Source organism: Mustelus asterias, chromosome 14, assembly GCF_964213995.1.
Source record: "Mustelus asterias chromosome 14, sMusAst1.hap1.1, whole genome shotgun sequence".
Classification (NCBI taxonomy): domain Eukaryota; kingdom Metazoa; phylum Chordata; class Chondrichthyes; order Carcharhiniformes; family Triakidae; genus Mustelus; species Mustelus asterias.
This window is the reverse complement of record NC_135814.1, coordinates 74,496,488-74,515,341: the sequence shown is the minus strand read 5'-3', so window position 1 is coordinate 74,515,341 and position 18,854 is coordinate 74,496,488. Positions and strand designations below refer to the sequence as shown.

At 42.4% G+C, this 18,854-nt stretch overlaps 1 protein-coding gene across 1 annotated transcript in view; it reads left to right on the top strand.

Moving 5' to 3' along the window:
* LOC144503772 (E3 ubiquitin-protein ligase HECW2-like) overlaps positions 1–18,854 on the top strand; it is a 416,880-nt gene that overhangs the window by 132,056 nt on the left and 265,970 nt on the right. Inside the window, exon 2 of the mRNA XM_078228621.1 lies at positions 3,155–3,486. Coding sequence (XP_078084747.1) covers positions 3,195–3,486 — 292 coding nt within the window. The 5' untranslated portion in view covers positions 3,155–3,194. The remainder of the gene's footprint in view (positions 1–3,154; positions 3,487–18,854) is intronic.

Below are 18,854 nucleotides of genomic sequence, written 5' to 3'. Positions count from 1 at the left end.
TCCAAACCCAATTACTTTTGTCTGGGCTTAATACAACACTTCTATGAGCAGAAAAGCTGCATATGTTTTTCATTAACCCATTGATACCATTTGAGAGGCAACCAATTCCTTGGTGGAATTTTCCACCAGTGTTGGGAATTTTGTGGTGGGTGGAGGCACTAGATTTGGTCTTCTTTTTTATTCATTTGTGGGACATGAGCGTCGCTGGCTGGCCAGCATTTATTGCCCATCCCTTGTTGCCCTTGAGAAGATGGTGGTGAGCTGCCTTCTTGAATTGCAGTAAGAATTTTAACAACACCAGGTTAAAGTCCAACAGGTTTATTTGGTAGCAAAAGCCACACAAGCCGTTCTTGAATTGCTACAGTCCATGTTCTGTGGGTTGACCCACAATGCGATTAGGGAGGGAATTCCAGGATTTTGACCCAGCGACTGCGAAGGAACAGCGATATATTTCTAAGTAAGGATGGTGAGTGGCTTGGAGGGGAACTTGCAGGTGGTGGTGTTCCCATGTATCTGCTGCCCCTGTCCTTCTAGATGGAAATGATTGTTGGTTTGGAAAGTGCTGTCTAAGGATCTTTGGTGTGGTGGCAAAAGTCTGTTTCCCGCCTTTGCTTTTTTGTTGGCGCTTTTAAAGATGGGTCGTTTTACCCCCTGATCTATATTAGGAACCACATTTGCATCTTAAGAATGCTCATTAAATGGAATATAGATAATCTAATATTATAGATAATCTAAGTGAGTGGGCGAGGGTCTGGCAGATGGAGTACAATGTTGGTAAATGTGAGGTCATCCATTTTGGTAGGAATAACAGCAAAATGGACTATTATTTAAATAGTAAAAAATTGCAGCATGCTGCTTTGCAGAGGGACCTGGGTGTCCTTGTGCAGGAATCTCAAGGAGTTGGTTTGCAGCTGCAGTAGGTAATTAAGAAGGCAAATGGAATTTTGTCCTTCATTGCTAGAGGGATGGAGTTTAAAAACAGCGAGATAATGTTGCAGCTGTATAAGGTGCTGGTGAGGCCACACCTGGAGTACTGTGTACAGTTTTGGTCTCCTTACTTGAGAAAGGATATACTGGCACTGGAGGGGGTGCAGAGGAGATTCACTAGGTTGATTCCAGAGTTGAGAGGTTGGCTTATGAGGAAAGACTGAGTAGACTGGGGCTATACTCATTGGAATTCAGAAGAATATGGGGAGATCTTATAGAAACATATAAGATTATGAAGGGAATAGATAAGATAGAAGCAGGGAAGTTGTTTCCACTGGCGGGTGAAACTAGAACTAGGGGGCATAGCCTCAAAATAAGGGCAAGCAGATTTAGGACTGAGTTGAGGGGGAACTTCTTCACACAAAGGGTTGTGAATCTGTGGAATTCCCTGCCCAGTGAAGCAGTTGAGGCTACCTCATCAAATGTTTTTAAGGCAAGGATAGATACATTTTTGAACAGTAAAGGAATTAAGGGTTATGGTGAGCGGGCGGGTAAGTGGAGCTGAGTCCACAAAAAGATCGGCCATGATCTTCTTGAATGACGGAGCAGGTTCGAGGGGCCAGATGGCCTACTCCTGCTCCTAGTTCTTATGTTCTTATGGTCAATTTGCTGAGATTATGTCCCCTTCCAAATTAAGTGCCCCACCAGCTGAATGGGCTAAAGTTTCTGTCTGTATATAAGTGGAGCACACCTGGCAAGCTTCTGTTCACCACTGATTTTGAGGTCAGTAGACTTTCTTTTGTTTATCTTTAAGAGTGTTGCTGCAAGATATCGGGTGCCTGTATCTTAAGCTGCACCAAAGCTGGGCATCGGAGGCAAGACTCAGGGGTCAGTGCTGGGACCACAACTTTTCATGATATACATTAACGATTTGGAGGAAGGAACTGAAGGCACTGTTGCTAAGTTTGCAGATGTTACAAAAATATGTAGAGGGACAGGTAGTATTGAGGAAGCAGGGGGGGCTGTAGAAACACATGGACATGTTTGGAGAGTGGGCAAAGAAGTGGCAGATGGAATACAATGTGGAAAAGTGAGGTTATGCACTTTGGAAGGTCTCATCTGATAAATGTGCCAGATTTACCATCCATTGGAATGTCTCTAGTCTTGGTGATCAACACCAATGGAACTAGTAAATTTACCAGCACAGCCATGACGGGCCCTTTTGGTGGTACAGGATTCTGTGGTTCTGATACCTTGGGGTTATAACTATTTACATAAACTGCACATCCACATTAGTGGCACTAGGGTGTGCAATACCCATGCAGTTAATCTGTCATTGATTCCAGTTTCTGAAGAAGGCTCCCAATTGTGTCAGTGTAATATTCACATTTTTCACTGAACAATGCCAGTGTAATGCCTGTTAGTGCAAGATTAGGGGTAACTTTCTTCTGTGACTTACACTTCTTAGAAACAGGATTGAGACTATAATTTTTTATTTGGACTAATTTTAGGCATTGGGGAGCCAAGTGTTTCATTTATTTATTTAGACCTGGATTCGAACAGAGATGTCTCACAAATGAGTAGAGATGATTAGTTACATTTTGTGTTTGCAATCTGTGTGTGCTTTTGTTGATGTTTTTATAGGTCAGAGCTTCATTTTATGCATTATAATGGTTGACGGTGAATACCTAAAAATGTGTTCGTGCAAATTTGATAAACTGTTTGTATTGAACTAGCATATTGTGTTGGAGAAGTTGACAAACATTTATTGCTCTGGTACATCACCAATATTTACTCTGCTTGGAAGGACTTTAGAGAGTAGGTTTACTCCAAAATCAGTGCATTTCTGACTAGGTGAATTATATAACTTTAGTTTGTTGGCATTTGAAATCTGCTGTATATTTCACTGTCTGGAATCTATGGCAGTAGAAAGAAGCATTCAGTACATTGCGAAATTTGCCAGCTGTACTTAGAAAATGTGTGGCTGTTCCAGATCACAACAGAAAGCCTCAGTTCACTTGGGTTCCTTTTACTTTCCTCAACAGTTAATATTAAAAGCCATTAGTAAGCTTGTTGTAATGACATGTTAATAAAACTGTGGTTTTCTGTATAGGTATAAGATTTTGTGCCAAAGTCAGTTAAAGAGTACAAATTCCTGACCTTGTTCACTTGACTGACCTCTTTCACGTAACAGAATCCACTGATGATTGTTTTTCTTCCTGAACAGATTTTCAACACAGAGACATTGACTTCAAGACACAGTGAAAATGTCAGGCTCCACCAGGGAACATGTGCCCTTTGTACGACGCAGGAATCCTCAACTTCGCTACACCCTGAGTCCTGAAAACTTGCAAAGCCTGGCTTCTCAGAGTGGCAGGTCGGAGAACTTGAATTTCCACAGAGCAAACAGTGACACAGATTTGGTGACTTCGGACAGTCGCTCCAGTCTGACAGCTAGCATGTACGAATACACACTTGGGCAAGCGCAGAATCTGATTATCTACTGGGATATTAAAGAAGAGGTGGACCCCACAGACTGGATTGGACTCTATCAGATAGGTAAACAATGTGTTAGCATTAATCTTCCTTTCATAGATCATTTAGAAAAATGTTACATTGAGCTGGAAAGATTGGCACTCTTGGGATATATCCAGCTTTTCCAGTCTCTCATGAATTTCTGGATTTCCCATGAGCAGTTTTAGAATGTATTTAACAAAATGAAAAATATAGTGGCAGAACACGCTGGGGCTCTGACATGCCGTCATATAGAGGGGAAGGAGATACTTGCAAGCACAGTCCCAACTGTGCTGCCATAGAGGTGAAGCTGGACTCTTCCTTAAAGGGAAGATAGGAAGGGAAATTAGATGATCAGCCATCCAGACTACAGGCATGATTGGAAAAATCCCATCCAAAGTCAATCGACTTTTGGCTGGTCCGTCAAATGTTCCATTCCACTTGTGATGATTTGCAGGAATTGGAAAATCCCAGCCTATATATCGGCACTACCAATAAATATGGAGGAATTTCTGGTGGATTCCTGGAGGAGTCTTAAAAAAGGAAAACTATTTTTTTTTAAAATGTGGCTAAATACGATTCTAATTCTCCAACTGAAAACAAAACCCTTTAAAATTTTTGATATTTCTGTAAATAAAACCTATGCCTATTTAGCAGGACATCACTAGGTCCATCCAAGTATGTTTGTAAAACCTTTTGAATACACCCAGATAAGGAAGGTACACCTTGTGCTGACACCTCTGGGTTCATTGATATTGCTGCCTTTATTTTGTGTACATTTAATAAAATAATGCTTCTCTGAAGGCTTAGGGAGTTTAATCAGTGAGTGACTGAGCCATATTACTGAAGGAGGAGCCAGATTGTGGCACTCCCAGTTAAGTCTGTGTGACTGGGTTAGGGAGGTTGATGCATCTAATTGATATCCGGAGATTTGTGCTGGAACTGCACAGATGTAGACATCTTTGGTGAGAACAAAATTGGGCTTAGTTGTGATACCCCAGCAGTTCAACAGTCTTCTGACACCTACTGTTGAAGATCATACTTGAATAATATCAACTTGGGTGAGATGGCACGGACTATTTATATTGTACAGCAATATTGAATTAAGAGAGGAGAGAAAAAAAATTGGCAACTGAAAGAAAACACAATTTCTGATCCACCTTTTTAGGATCCTAATTCCATACTAAAAGAATAACATGTAGCACCCATAACATAATAAAACCTTGAAACACAATTCATAGATGCTTTAAAAAATCAAAATGACACTGAGCCACATATGGAAATATTAAGTCAGGTGACCAAATGTTTGGCCAGTGTGGTAGGTTTAAAGGAGAGCCTTAAGGGAGAAAATGAATTGGGGAGGTTGAGAGGTGCAGCGAGGGAATATAGAGCTCAGGGAGCTGAAGGCATGGCCACCAATGCTGGAGCGAATAAAATCAGGAATGCTCAAGTGGTCAGAAATAGAGGAGTGCAGAAATCTTGGAATGTTGTAAGGTTAGAGTAAATAAGAGGAAAGGAGCGGTGTGCCTTGAAGTGATTTGAAAACAGGGTGAGAATTTTAAAATTAAGATGTGGCTTGACCTGGGGCCAATTTAAGTCAGCAAGCACAGAGGTGAGAGATGAACAAGACTTGCTGCAGGTTAAGACACAGATTTTGGGTAGCACAGTGGCACTGCTGCCTCACAGTGCCAGGGACCCGGGTTCAATTCCGGCCTCGGGTCACTGTCTGTGTGGAGTTTGCTCATTCTCCCTGTGTCTGCGTGGGTTTCCTCCGGGTGCTCCCACAATCCAAAGATGTGTGGGTTAGGTTGATTGGCCATGCTAGATTGACCCTAATGTCACGGGGATTAGCAGGGTAAATATGTGGGGTTATAGGAATAGGGCCTGAGTGGGATTGTGGTTGGTGCAGACTCGATGGGTCGAATGGTCTCCTTCTGCACTGTAAGGATTCTATGGTAGCAAAGTTTTGGGTGACCTAAAGTTCACGGAGTGTAGTATGTGGGAGACCAGCCGAGAGTACGTTGAAATAGACATGTCTTGAGGTAACAAAGGCAGATTGAGGGTTTCAGCAGCAAAGGAACTGAGACAGGCCTGAAGTTGGGTGATATCACAGGACGTGGAAATAGATGGTTTTAGCAATGGTGCAAATATGTAGTTGGAAGCTGCAAACAGACTGGTTTAATCTCAGACTGTTGCCCAGGAGAGGGACGGAGCAGATAGCTAGGGAATAGAGTTTGGAGTGGGGACTGAAAACAATGGCTTCAGTCTTCCCAATATTTAATTGGAGAAAATATGTCTGCGTGGGTTTCCTCCGTGCCTGCATGGGTTTTCTCCGGGTGCTCTGGTTTCCTCTCTCAATCCAAAGACGTGCAGGTTACGTTGATCGGCCATGTTAAATTGCCCTTTAGTGTCAGGGGCACTAGCAGGGTAAATACATGTGGATACGACTTGGGTGGGATTGTTGTCAGTGCAGGCTCAATGGGCTGAATGGTCTGCTTCTGCACTGTAGGGATTCTATGTGGTTTCAGCCTATCCAGCACTGTATTCAAGATGATAATTTAACAGCAGCTAAGAGAGATGGTGGTGAGGTAAAGCTAGTCGTCGTCAGGGCCCATGTGATAATGACTGATGTACTTTTGGATGAAGTCGCTGAGGGGCAGCATGTACTTGAGAAATAGGAAAGGGCCTAGGGTTGGTTCCTGGGAGATGCCAGAGATAATGATATGATTGGGGGTCAAGAAGCAGAGTTATTACAAGTCATACTCTGACTATGAATAGATATGGGCTATGAAGAATGGAACTAAATGAGAACAGGCTCATCCAGCTGGATGCCAGTGCAATGCTTTGGATGAGTGCATCAAAGGCTGTGGATTGGTCAGGTAGAATGAGGAGGGATTGTTCACCTTTGCCACAGTCACATGGGATACGTCAAGATAAAATGCCATTTATGTGCTCTTTTCCCAAGTCTCTTTCAAACAAGTTGTATAACCAACTGAAAGAAATTATGTTAAACCATTACAGGATGATGACTGACCTTCTGTTTGTGATTCTGTGGCATATTCCCAGACTTGATCAAAACTAATTTATGGCGGTTACTTTGTTTATACTACCAACTCTATTGCACAATATAATTGTATTACTAACTGAATGTAGGTACTGTACTCAATAATTATTTAGTTTGACCAAACCATAGTTTGGCATGCTAACTATGAGCTTTTACACAATGCCTTTGCAGTTGAAGTATTTTTTCAGTTTCTCTCTGTTTCCCATTTTTTCTTGCTCCTTCTTGCTTGCCTTCTGCATTTTTCCTTCTCCTTTTCCCCTCTTCCCTTACTTTCCCTCTTCTTCCTCCTTTCCCTTCTTCCTCATCGTCGTTTCTTTCCCCCTCACCTTTGATCTACTCCTTGTCCCTCACTGCTTCCTCTCCCTTGTTCCTCCCCTTCCTCTCCCTCTCCCCACCTTTTCCCTTCCTCTACCTCTTGCACCCCTCATCCATCCTCTCTCTCCCTCTATCCTTGGGTAAATACCTTTGTACACTATGGATGGCCATACTAATATCATATGTAAATAAAGGTTTTAGGCAGTAGTCATTTTACAGATTACATGGATCATGGTGTTAAAAGTGTCCAGCTGAATTGAGTAGATTTTGAGAACCAGAAGTGGTGAAAAATAGCAGAGAATAATTAAAACTTTAGTCTGAAAATTTGTACGGGACATCAGCAGCTGGATGAGTCATTGAATATTTGAGCACCTGCTCTTCTAGAAATAAAGGGAAATTTGAGAAGGAATTGACAATTCTTCCAGTTTCAATAGCAAAACTGAGAGATTGCCACAGAGTTGAACAAAAAGTCCTGAACAAATAGAATAGCAACACTCTTGTTAGCAGTAATGAGGAAGGAGTGCTTCAGGGCGCATTGCACCCTAGACTTCAGTGAAGCAAGACTTGGAAAGTCCTGGAGGCCATGAATACCCATTTTGAATCCTTTACCAATGGCATTTATGAACGCTGTGTGTTTAACACTAGTTTTCAGAAAGAGAGGAAGAATACTGATCAGAATTTGACTGCACTAAAACATTTAGCTCGGGCTTGGCCAACTTTTTCACTCCGGGGGCCACATTTAATTTGATTTGTTATTGTCACGTGTATTAACATACAGTGAAAAGTATTGTTTCTTGTGCGCTATACAGACAAAGCATACCGTTCATAGCGAAGGAAAGGAGAGAGTGCAGAATGTAGTGTTACAGTCATAGCTAGGGTGTAGAGAAAGATCGACTTACTACGAGGTAGGTCCATTCAAAAGTTTGACAGCAGGGGAAAAAGCTGTTCTTGAGTCAGTTGGTACGTGACCTCAGATGTTTGTGTCTTTTTCCCGATGGAAGAAGGTGGAAGGGAGTATGTCCGTGGTATGTGGGGTCCTTGATTATGCTGGCTGCTTTGCAGAGGCAGCAAGAAGTGTAGACAGAGGCGATGGATGGGAGACTGGTTTGTGTGATGGACTGGGCTTCGTTCACGACCCTTTGTAGTTTCCTGCAGTCTTGGACAGAGAGAGAGCCATACAAAGCTGTGATGCAACCAGAAAGAATGCTTTCTATGGTGCATCTGTAAAAGCTGGAGAGAGTCTTAGTGGACAGGCCAAATTTCCTTGGCCTCCTGAAAAAGTAGATGTGTTGGTGGGCTTTGTTAACTATAGCATTGGCGTGGAGGGAGCAGGACAGGTTGTTGGTGATCTGGACATCTAGAAACTCTTGACCATTTCCACTTCATCCCCGTTGATGTAGACAGGAACATGTCCTCCAGTACACACTTAAGCCGATGATTATCTGCTTCATTTTGCTGACATTGAAGGAGAGATTATTATGCTCCCACCAGTTCACCAGATTCTCTATCTGTTTCCTGTACTCCGTCTCATCATTGTTTGAGATGTGACCCACTACGCTGGTGTCATCAGCAAACTTGAAAATCAGGTTGGAGGGGAATTTGGCCACACAGTCATAGGTGTATAAGGACTATAGTAAGGAGCTGAGGACACAGCCTTGTGGGGCACCGGTGTTGAGGATGATCGTGGAGGAGGTGGTGTTACCTTACTGACTGCGATTTGTGGGTTAGGAAGTCTCGGATCCAGTCACAGAGGGAGGAGCTGAGCCCCAGGCCGCGGAGTTTCGTAGGAATAACAGTGCTGAAGGCTACTCAATAAATAGGAGTCTGACATGAGTGTCTTTGTTGTCCAGGTGTTCCAGGGTTGAGTGTAGGGCCAGGGAGATGGCATCTGCTGTGGACCTGTTGCGGCGATAGGTGAACTGCAGTGGATCCAGGCAATCTGGGAGTTTGGGATTGATTTGTGCTTGACTAACCTTTCGGCCTGGTTTTTCTTTGGTACAGGGATTATGATCATCCTCTTGAAGCAGATAGGGACCTTAGACTGGTGTAAAGAAAGGTTAAAGATGTCTGCGAATACCCTTGCCAGTTGGTCCATGCAGGATCTGAGTACTTGTCTGGGTACCCCATCTGGGCCAGTCGCTTTCTGTGGATTGACTGTCGAGAAGGCTGCTCCCAAAGGTATGGGTAAACCAGCCTGCCCTTGGATGATCAGACTTGCAACATTTTTTGAAATTAGGTCCATTAAGTCTTCAATGGCTGCATCCAACACTGTGGTGGGCTGCATCAAAGAGTCTCAGCCTAGCTGAATTGAGAGTTTGGGACGCTGAAAGCTGATATTTTCAGAGATTTGGATTATGTTCAGAACAATCACGCTTCTTAAGAGGAGAAACTCTCAAAAAAGCTATCATCATGTCCAGAACTCTGAGGTGGCTAATCATCAGCTGCAGAGTATTAATAGGATAACCAGTGAGGATTTACACTACACTAAGAGGATGTTCAAGTCTTCCATTTACAAGTTGATGAATTGAAAAAAAGGATAATTTACAGAAGGACCAGCAGAAAGATCAAGGCCAGAATACAAATGATGTGGAGGACACCACACGAAAGAACAGAAAGCATGTCCAGTGAGGGGGGAAAAGCTGGAAAGAAGAAAAACAAGCTTGCAAAGATTGTTGGAGCGATGTTGGACGATGATTCTGATCACCTTAGAGGGGTGCATGCCAAGGCTGAGGGGAGACGGAAGGGGGCAGGCAACCCAAGTATTAAAAAAAAAGCAAGCCAATTTCTCACCTGTCATGGGTGAAGATATCCCAGAGTGTGGGGCCGAGGTAATCACAATCGCATCTGTCAACAGTAGGGCCATGATAGGAATATATAAATTTGCATGGTTTTCGATAGTAATAATTTCAAATCTACACTCTACCACTGTTTCCAATGCATAAACATCTCAGAAATGTATAAACGGACAGTGCATTTTATAAGTTCCTTTTTTTTTAAAGAAAATGATATTGCTACAAAGGTGCAATCATTACATTTCATTTTTTTGATATTTTGGTACATATTTATATTTATATTATTTACATTTATTCATATTTTAGTCCATAATATGTTCATTATATTTTGCAACAGAGTACTGAGTAGATATGATATAATTTTATATTTTCCATGTTGTCTCATGGGAGATTTTCAGTTATGAGAGCAGAATTAATTAAGTTAATTAAGTTAATGAAGGACTGAATGAATAGTCTTACAAAAGGAAAATACTGTTGATGCTGAAATTCTGAAACAGAAAATGCTGGAGGCAAGCACTCAGCAGCTCTGGCAGAATCTGTGGAAAGACAAAAGGAGATCATGGGCTGGATTCTCCAGCCGTTCACGCCAATGAGATTCTCCAGTCCTGCTGCAATGAACAGAGATTTGGCTGAGCACCAAATTATCCGTCCTCACTGGCAGCGGAGGCGGAATGTGAATGGTTGGAGCATTCCGCCCCATGTTTCTGACTGATGACTTTTTAAAAACAGAAATGATGAATGTGCCTTTCTCGACTGGCTTCCCTCTGAGGTTCAAAGGAAAAGATAACAGATTAATAACAAGGCCACAAGCACAAACTTACAAGTGAAATAATGATTTACTTGTACTTGTTTCAATTTTGTATATGGGTGAAGTACCTCAAATCCAGGTATACTTTAATTCAAATTGAAACGGCTTAATTCAGTGAATAGGAGATACTGGAACACTAATCTTAAGTACTTTGCCATCATATGAGTAGATGGTTATGTTGCTGCTGATATTTATTTGCCACTTGTGCATTGGATTTAATAACTGTTTCATGGTTCCCCCACTTCCGTACATCAGTGCATCCTGTTTAACATGAGAAAAAGTCAATTAAACTGAAACTCTGTTAAAAATACCCTGTAGAAAACAGTTTGATATTCATGCAAGATTGTGTGGTACTTTTCAATAACTTTCTTTGAACTGAATTGGGCCAGGTGCAAGAAGGCAACCAGTGCCCAGGGAACGTGAAGGCTTTTGGGAATGAAGTGCAGTGTTTGAATTTCGGCCTGTGGGCTTCTATTTCGGTGGCCTTAATGGCAGCAAAACTCAATATAGGTATCTTTCACAGCAGCAAGAGTAGGCATATGTCCAGATCCTAAGTATGTCACATAGGTATATCTTCTATTTCATTGTAATCTGCAAAAGTCTTTCATTCTTCCTGGTATGTTCAACCGCCTCTGCCACACTTGCACTGGGTCAGTTGGGGGTCAGGGATAGCTGGAGCATGGGAAATGTCAGGCACATGAAACAGATCAATACTTGGCAACTCCCCGAACGTTTCCGAGCTGGGTCATGTGGAATCAAGGTTCATTGGAGCATAGAATCATAGAATCCCTATAATGCAGAAGGAGGCTGTTCAGCCCATTGAACCTGCACCGACAACAATCCCACCTAGGCCCTATCCCCGTTGCCCCACATGTTTACCCTGCTGATCCCCCTGACACTAACTGACAATTTAACATGACCAATCCACCTAACTCGCACATCTTTGGAGGAAATGTCAGGTTCATGAAGCCAATCAGTAGTTAGTATCTCCTCAAACTTTTCCAACCCTAGATGTGTGGGCTTAAGGTTCGCTGAAGCAAGTGAAAAAAATGTTGGATTTTTGGACAGTGATAGTTTTTGGGTAGCTGGATTTGATTTATTATTGTCACATGTATTGGGGTACAGTGAAAAGTATTGTTTCTTGTACACTATGCAGACAAAACATGTTCATTGAGAACACGGGAGAAGGAAAGGCAAGGGTGCAGAATATAGTGTTACAGTCATAGCTAGGGTGTAGAAAAAGATCAGCTTAATATATGGTAGGCCCATTCAAAAGTCTGGCAGCAGGGAAGAACAGGAAGATTATGTTGGTACATGATCTCAGACTTTTGTATCTTTTCCTGACGGGAAGAGAATATGTCCAGTGTGCATGAGGTCCTGATTATGCTAGCTGCTTTTCCGAGGCAGCGGGAAGTGTAGACGGATTCAATGGATGGGAGGCTGGTTTGCGTGATGGACCGGGTTATGTTCACAACCCTTAGTAGTTTCTTGCATTCTTGGTCAGAGCAGGAGCCATACCGAGCTGTGATACATCCAGAAAGGATGCATTCCATGGTGCATCTGTAAAAATTGTCGTAGCGGACTTGCTGAGTTTCCTTAGCCTTCTGAGAAAGTAGGGTGTTGGCAGGCTTTCTTAACCATAGCGTCAGTGTGGAGGAACCAGGACAGGTTGTTGGAGATCTGGACACCTCTAAACTTGAAGCTCTCGACCATTTCCACTTCATCACCACATGTAGACAAGGGCTATGCTTCCTGAAGTTGATGGCTATCTCCTTTATTTTACTGACATTGGGGGAGAGATTATTGTCGTCACACCATTTCACCAGATCCTCTGTCTCTTTCCTGTACTCCATCTCGTCATTGTTTGAGATCTGACCCACTATGGTGGTGTCATCAGCAAACTTGAAAATGGATTTGGAGCGGAATTTGGCCGCACAGTCATAAATGTATAACGAGTATATTAAAGGGCTGAGGAAACAGTCTTAAGGGACACCAGTGTTGAGGATAATCGTGGAGGTGTTGTTGTTGTGTATCCTTACTGATTGCAGTCTGTAGGTTAGGAAGTCTAGGATCCAGTCACAGAGGGATTTGAGGAACTACCCCATTACTATATTTGCAGTTCACCATATGGTCATCTTCAGTTTCTGTTACGACCAGTCCCCGAGCGACATTCCCAAATTTGTTACCCTCTGTTCTGTCCCCTCAGAGAACTGTCTCAGCACAAGCATCAGTTTGTTAAATTCCGGAGAGGATACCTGTAATTGTTATGCCACCGAGTGAGGAGGGATGAACTGGCTCTCTTTCTTTATTCAGCACCCTAGGTGGTTGCGACAAGATTATTTCAAAAAGGATCCCTTCTCCTGAGGATACCTTTTGCCAGTCCCAATGTTTTAAAAGGAGCCAATTTAACCAGATTTTCTTTAGTTAAAGAACTAGCAAGTTTATTAATTACTAAAACATGAGGGAAAATAAAAAAAACAACTTGGATTGCACAGATTAAAAATGATAAGTGAGCCAAAAATAAAAGCTTTTAAAAAGATTTACAGTTCACTATTTGACTTATCTGTGAGGAGAAGATGGTGAAACATTGCGGCTGTTTTGGATTGATTCCAGTAGCACTGATTTAACTAGTTGAATGATTGATTGGTTTTGAGACTTCATGGTTCTGCAGTATAGCTGAGAGGAGTTGTCCTGCTTTCTTTTCAGTTGTGGCTTTTCTGTCTTCCAGCAATCAGAGAGAGCAATACTTTTATTTTACCTGTCAGAGCATGGAGTTGTGGAGAATGGGGACTTTGCTGTCTTTGTTTCTGTGTCTCACACTCTGACACACCCAGCACCAGTCCACACTGATCAGGTTTGCAGCTGGCTTTTTAACACCATCTCCTGTATATTCCTGGAAGGAGAAGAGTCCACAACCAGGTCTGGGACATGGGTTGCAGGTTCTGATTGTTGTTGATATGATAATGAGCTTCCATTATCTCCAGAGGAGATTTCAGTAAGTTGCTTCTTTCTTTGATGTATCTCTCTCTGGAAAACGGTGTGACATTACATTCAGATATTAGCATAATCTCCACAACAATTCAGAGAGCCAGTGAATTGACTCCAAAGATGTTCGGGTTTGATTGATTGGCCGTGCTAAATTGACCCTAGTGTCAGGGGGATTAGCAGGGTAAATACATGGGATTACGGGAATAGCGTCTGGTGGGATTGTGGTCGATGCAGACTTGATGGACCGAATGGCCTCCTTCTGCACTGTAGGGATTCTATGATCAATGAATTTACATTCTCAACCACCTTTGGCTTGTATCTCCATTTTCAAATCAATGTCTCAAGAGTGGGATTTTCCATGGATGCCCTTAATGTGTTTCGCAGCTGGCAGCCAGATCAGAAGATCCCACCATTGTCAATGAGGTTTCTTGTTCTACGTACGCCCCATTGCCGAGAAAACAGCGGCAGGGGTTCGTCATTGGTGGGACCGGAATATCCTGCCAGTGAGGATGGTCAGAAAATTCTAGCCAATATGTCTACGTAATTTAGAATTTTGAGCTATCATTATGACAGTTTGGAGAAACCAAATGTAGACTGGGGGACCGCTTTCCAGAATATTTCCATTCAGTTTGCAAGTAAGACACCAAACCTCCTGTTGTTTGTCATTTTAATTCTGCAGTTTTCTCCCACTCCATTGTCTGTTACCGCATTCCAATGAAGCCCAGTGCAGGGTCACAGAAAAACACCTCATCTTTTATCCTAGCACCGAACAGCTTGCTGGACTCAATATTGAGTTCATTATAGAATCCCTACATTGCAGAAGGTCTTCACCGACTCTTTGACAGAGCATCTTACTCAGGCCCTATCCCTGTAATCCTGTGTATTTACCCCACTAATTCCCTTAACCTACACATCTTTGGAGATTATGGGGCAATTTAGCATGATCAATCCACCTAACCTGCACATCTATGGACTGTGGGAGGAAACCGTTTGGAATGTTGACTCTATTCTTTCTCCACAGATGCAGTCAGACCTGCTGAGTTTCGCCAGCATTTTCTGTTTTGTTTCAGATTCCAGCATCTGCACCACTTTGCCTTTAACATTATGCTGAACCTTTATAATTGACTGGTTAGGTCTCAGTTGTTGTAGTGTGTGTAAATTTTGTGCATCCCAAGACATCAAACCATTGGAGTGAGTGCAGGAATTTCAGTTAACTGGAGAAACTAGAAATGCTGTGATTGTATTCCTTCGAACAAAGAAGGTGAGGTGAGATGTAACAGAAATGTTCAATATTCTGAAAGATTTTGATAGAGTAGTAAGAAACAACTGTTTCCACTACTTGGAGGGTTGATAACCAGAGGACACAGAATTTGTCATCAACAAAGGAACTGAGGAGCAGGCTTTTTTTTATTCATTCGTGGGACATGGGTATAAATTCATTCGTGGGACATGCCCATCACTAGTTGCCTGAGGGCAGTTGAGAGTCAACCACATTGCTGTGGCTCTGGAGTCACATGTAGACCAGACCAAGGAAGGACACAGATTTCCTTCCGTGAAGGACATTAGTGAACCAGATGGGTTTTTCCAACAATTGACATGGTCATCAGTAGCTTCTTAATCCCAGATATTTTTATTGAATTCAAATTCCACCACCTGCCTTGGCAGGATTCGAACCTGCGTTCCCAGAACATTAACTGAGTTTCTGGATTAATAGTCTAGCAATAATACCACTAGGCCATCACCTCCACTGACGGAGGATGGGGGCTGTGACGGAAGGTGAGGTGGTGTGGATGAGGAAAGGTTACTTTGTGCAGTTGTTATCATCTAGAATGCACTGCCTGAGATGTGGAATCATGTTCAACACTAGTTTTCAAAAGTGAATTGTATATAATGCTTGAAAAAGGAAACAAATTGCAGAGCTGTTGGGAAAGTGTATGCCAGGGTACTAATTGGGAGTTCTTTGAGGGAGCTGGCACGATGGGCTGATTCGCCGCCTCTTGTGCTGTATCTTTCTGTGAATCCTTAAGTATACTTGAATAGCTGATTCCCTTTTTTTGATAGGTCCAGAGTTATTTGCCAATTTTATTGATTGGAAAACAACACTTCAAATCAAAAGATTATGGACAATCTTCCATGACATCATGGGGTCACAACATGCGTACCATCTCCCTCCAGAATAAATATTGCTAATACTTTTCAATAACTTGGAGAACATATTTTAAGTGTTTTTTTTAAATGTAATACTGATTTCACCCTGCTTGCTGCTTTAAATGTAAATGAAAGGAATATCCTGTACCCAGTGGTTAACAATGATGCATAGCAACACAGGGTCTTGGGTGACTGTGTGGAGTTTATAGTTCTCCCTGGGTCCGCAAGAGTTTCCTCTGGGTGTGTCCCACAGTCCAAAGATATGTAGATTGGTCATGCTAAATTGCCCCTTATTGTCCCAAGATGTGTAGATTAGATGGATTAGCCATGGTAAATGTATGGGGTTAGGGGATAGGGTGAGGGCCTGTCTAGATATCCTGTCAGAGAATTGGTGCAGATTTGATGAATCGAATGGCTGCCTTCTGCATTGTAGGGATTCTATGATTAACAACTTGAGATTTCACCTAGAGTATTGACTAATTTAATCTGCACCATTTTGCATTTTTCTCATTCCATCTAAAATATTCCAACAAAGCAGAATGCTTTTCTGTGATGTTGATACAGTTAAAACTATCCTGTATTGTGGTTCATATATCTGACAGATTTATTATAATTTGTTGTTGAAAATTAATATTATTTATGGTTAAGAAAACGGTTTTCTTGGACTATACCAGTCAATGTATAGAACAAGTACCAAACTGGGCAAATCTAGGTGTAGATATTCAGTTGTAGGTCAGAAGCATGTCTGACCACAGCTCCCTACAAGAGCGTAAACCTGGTTAAATGCTACAACATTCAGAAGGGAGGGCTACTTCTGTTTAGTTCAGTGGAGGGACGGCTTCTTGTGTTTAGTTCAGAGCTTGATTCATGATGCAGCTGCTGCAAGTCATTGATAATTCGTTGTTTTTGACACCCGAGTTGTTGGTTCAACGAACTTCTGAGAAAGTTTGCAAATAATCATCTATCAGAAATTGGCTCTCGCCAAGAAGGATGGGCATTTGCTACAGTACAAAAACAGTTGTTAAAGTTTTGCCAAAATGCTAAGCTTTTCAAAGTCAAATTGAGGATTTTGATGACTGGCACCACTTGCACTGTAATTAGAATGTTAACACAACCATAATTTCAGTTGCCTTAAGGACTGTTATCTCAGGATTGCATAAATAACATCTTCCCATTTGTTTATTCAACATCTGCTTCTGATAAATATTTCCTCGATCTTGCCCATAGCAGTACAAGTCAAGACTCCATGTATTTGCACCGTTTCTTGGCAGAAAAAGATTTCTTATTGGTGTTGCTGGAGAACAAGGCCGTATCTAATATTTTGGTTGCAAATGAAGTTTGATATGGTCTGTGTCAAATAATTAAAGTTCTCTGTGACACGTAGTTCGATTCATTGTCAGGCAGGCAACAGATCTGGGATCCCATTTGGCTTATGTTCTCCATCTCATTTCTCTTTCCACTGGAGAACTGGATCATGTGCCATCCTCGCCTTCCACCCCACTGTTCTCTCCAGACTCCCACTCTGAGCTCCTCCATCATCCCATCTCGTTACCTTCACCACACCTCCAAGTATTCAATTTATGGTACGCAGGCTGTGCAGATGCATGTGCAGAAGTACTCATTAACTGAGCAGGATTTCTAATCTTCAGTGAGAGCAGCAATGGGGGTCGGCGATTGCTTAAACCCTGCTCCTTGGGTAGTTCTGCCAGTTTCCTGACACAAAACTCTCAAACTCAGATTTTGAAAGGCATTGATGGCGGCACGGTAGCACAGTGGTTAGCACTGCTGCTTCACAGCTCCAGGGTCCCGGGTTCGATTCCTGGCTCGGGTCACTGTCTGTGTGGAGTTTGCACATTCTCCTCGTGTCTGCGTGGGTTTCCTCCGGGTGCTCCGGTTTCCTCCCACAGTCCAAAGATGTGCAGGTTAGGTTGATTGGCCAGGTTAAAAATTGCCCCTTAGAGTCCTGGGATGCGTAGATTAGAGGGATTAGCGGGTAAATGTGTGGGGGGAGGGCCTGGGTGGGATTGTGGTCGGTGCAGACTCGATGGGCCGAATGGCCTCCTTCTGCACTGTAGGGTTTCTATGATTTCTATGATTTCTATGATGGGAGTTGGACTTGCCCAAACCGCTTAAATGGCTTCTTAAGGCTGTTAAGGAGCTTGTTGTCCCCTCCTTTAAATGCCAGACTTGAATTTTGGTTGGAAGAGTTAAATTTGATGCACCATCAAAACCACAGCAAGGAGGTGGTGGAGGCAATGATATATTGGGGAGCCAACTGGAACAGCAGGAGAGAGATAGCATTGAAGAGGGAAGGCTGAGAGATGGCCCTCATTCAGAGGTAGGCAGTTGTGTTCAGTGATGGGAAATGCCCTTCACATATTTGCCCTCATAACCCTCCCATTTCTACATCTTTTGATACTTTGGTACTTTTGAGTGACTGGTGCAGTGGATACTTTATTGGAAACAAACAGCTGCTCAGCTCAAATATGACAGTCAAGGGTTGCGAATGTTGCCTTGTCCTGAGGTTCTGTACCTCGGGTCTGGCCCAAAACTCCCATTGCCCACTTTAATTGGACACCAACAACTGGCGGGCCTGATGACCCAAGGCCATCATTCATCTGAGGGGTTAGGTAACCTGCCTTCGCAATGAGAACCATGGAAACTGGGCTGAATAAAACACAGCAAAATGGTACAAACGGCAATTGTGCATGCGAGAGCAACAAGGGAAGAGGTACAGCCAAGAGTGTTGATCAAATCAGTCCAAATCTTTGAAGATCACTGAAAACAACATTCAAAGAAGCAAAGTATTAATTATTCCTGAGAAAGAAATCAGAGCGGAGTCATCCAAGAGAAATCAGATTTCAGTCAGAATGAACAAAGACAATTTGTAATTCATCATTAATCACAGGAATTATTTAGTTAAAACATTTATTTAGAGCATTCGAATTTACAATTAAAAAAAAATGACAACTTATTGAGGGAGTCTTAATATTCTTGATTTCCAAAGGGAGCACTTCTGAACTTTTGAGTCGTCTGTGGAAAAACTGCTAAAATGGGTCTCACCATCAATTGATTTGCAGCTGTCCCCTGGAGATAATTGTTGAGAAGGTGAAAATTCTCAAAATAAAATGTCAAAATCATCAACCATTTAGAAGAGGACATCAATTCAAGTGAAGGATGAGCAGCTGAGAGCCACGCGCACAATGTCAGATCTTCTGAAAGTTTACTTGGGTGGAAAAAGTGAGGGGATCATCTGATCTCCTACTTTAACATTGCAGATGATCTTCCAAATTATTGG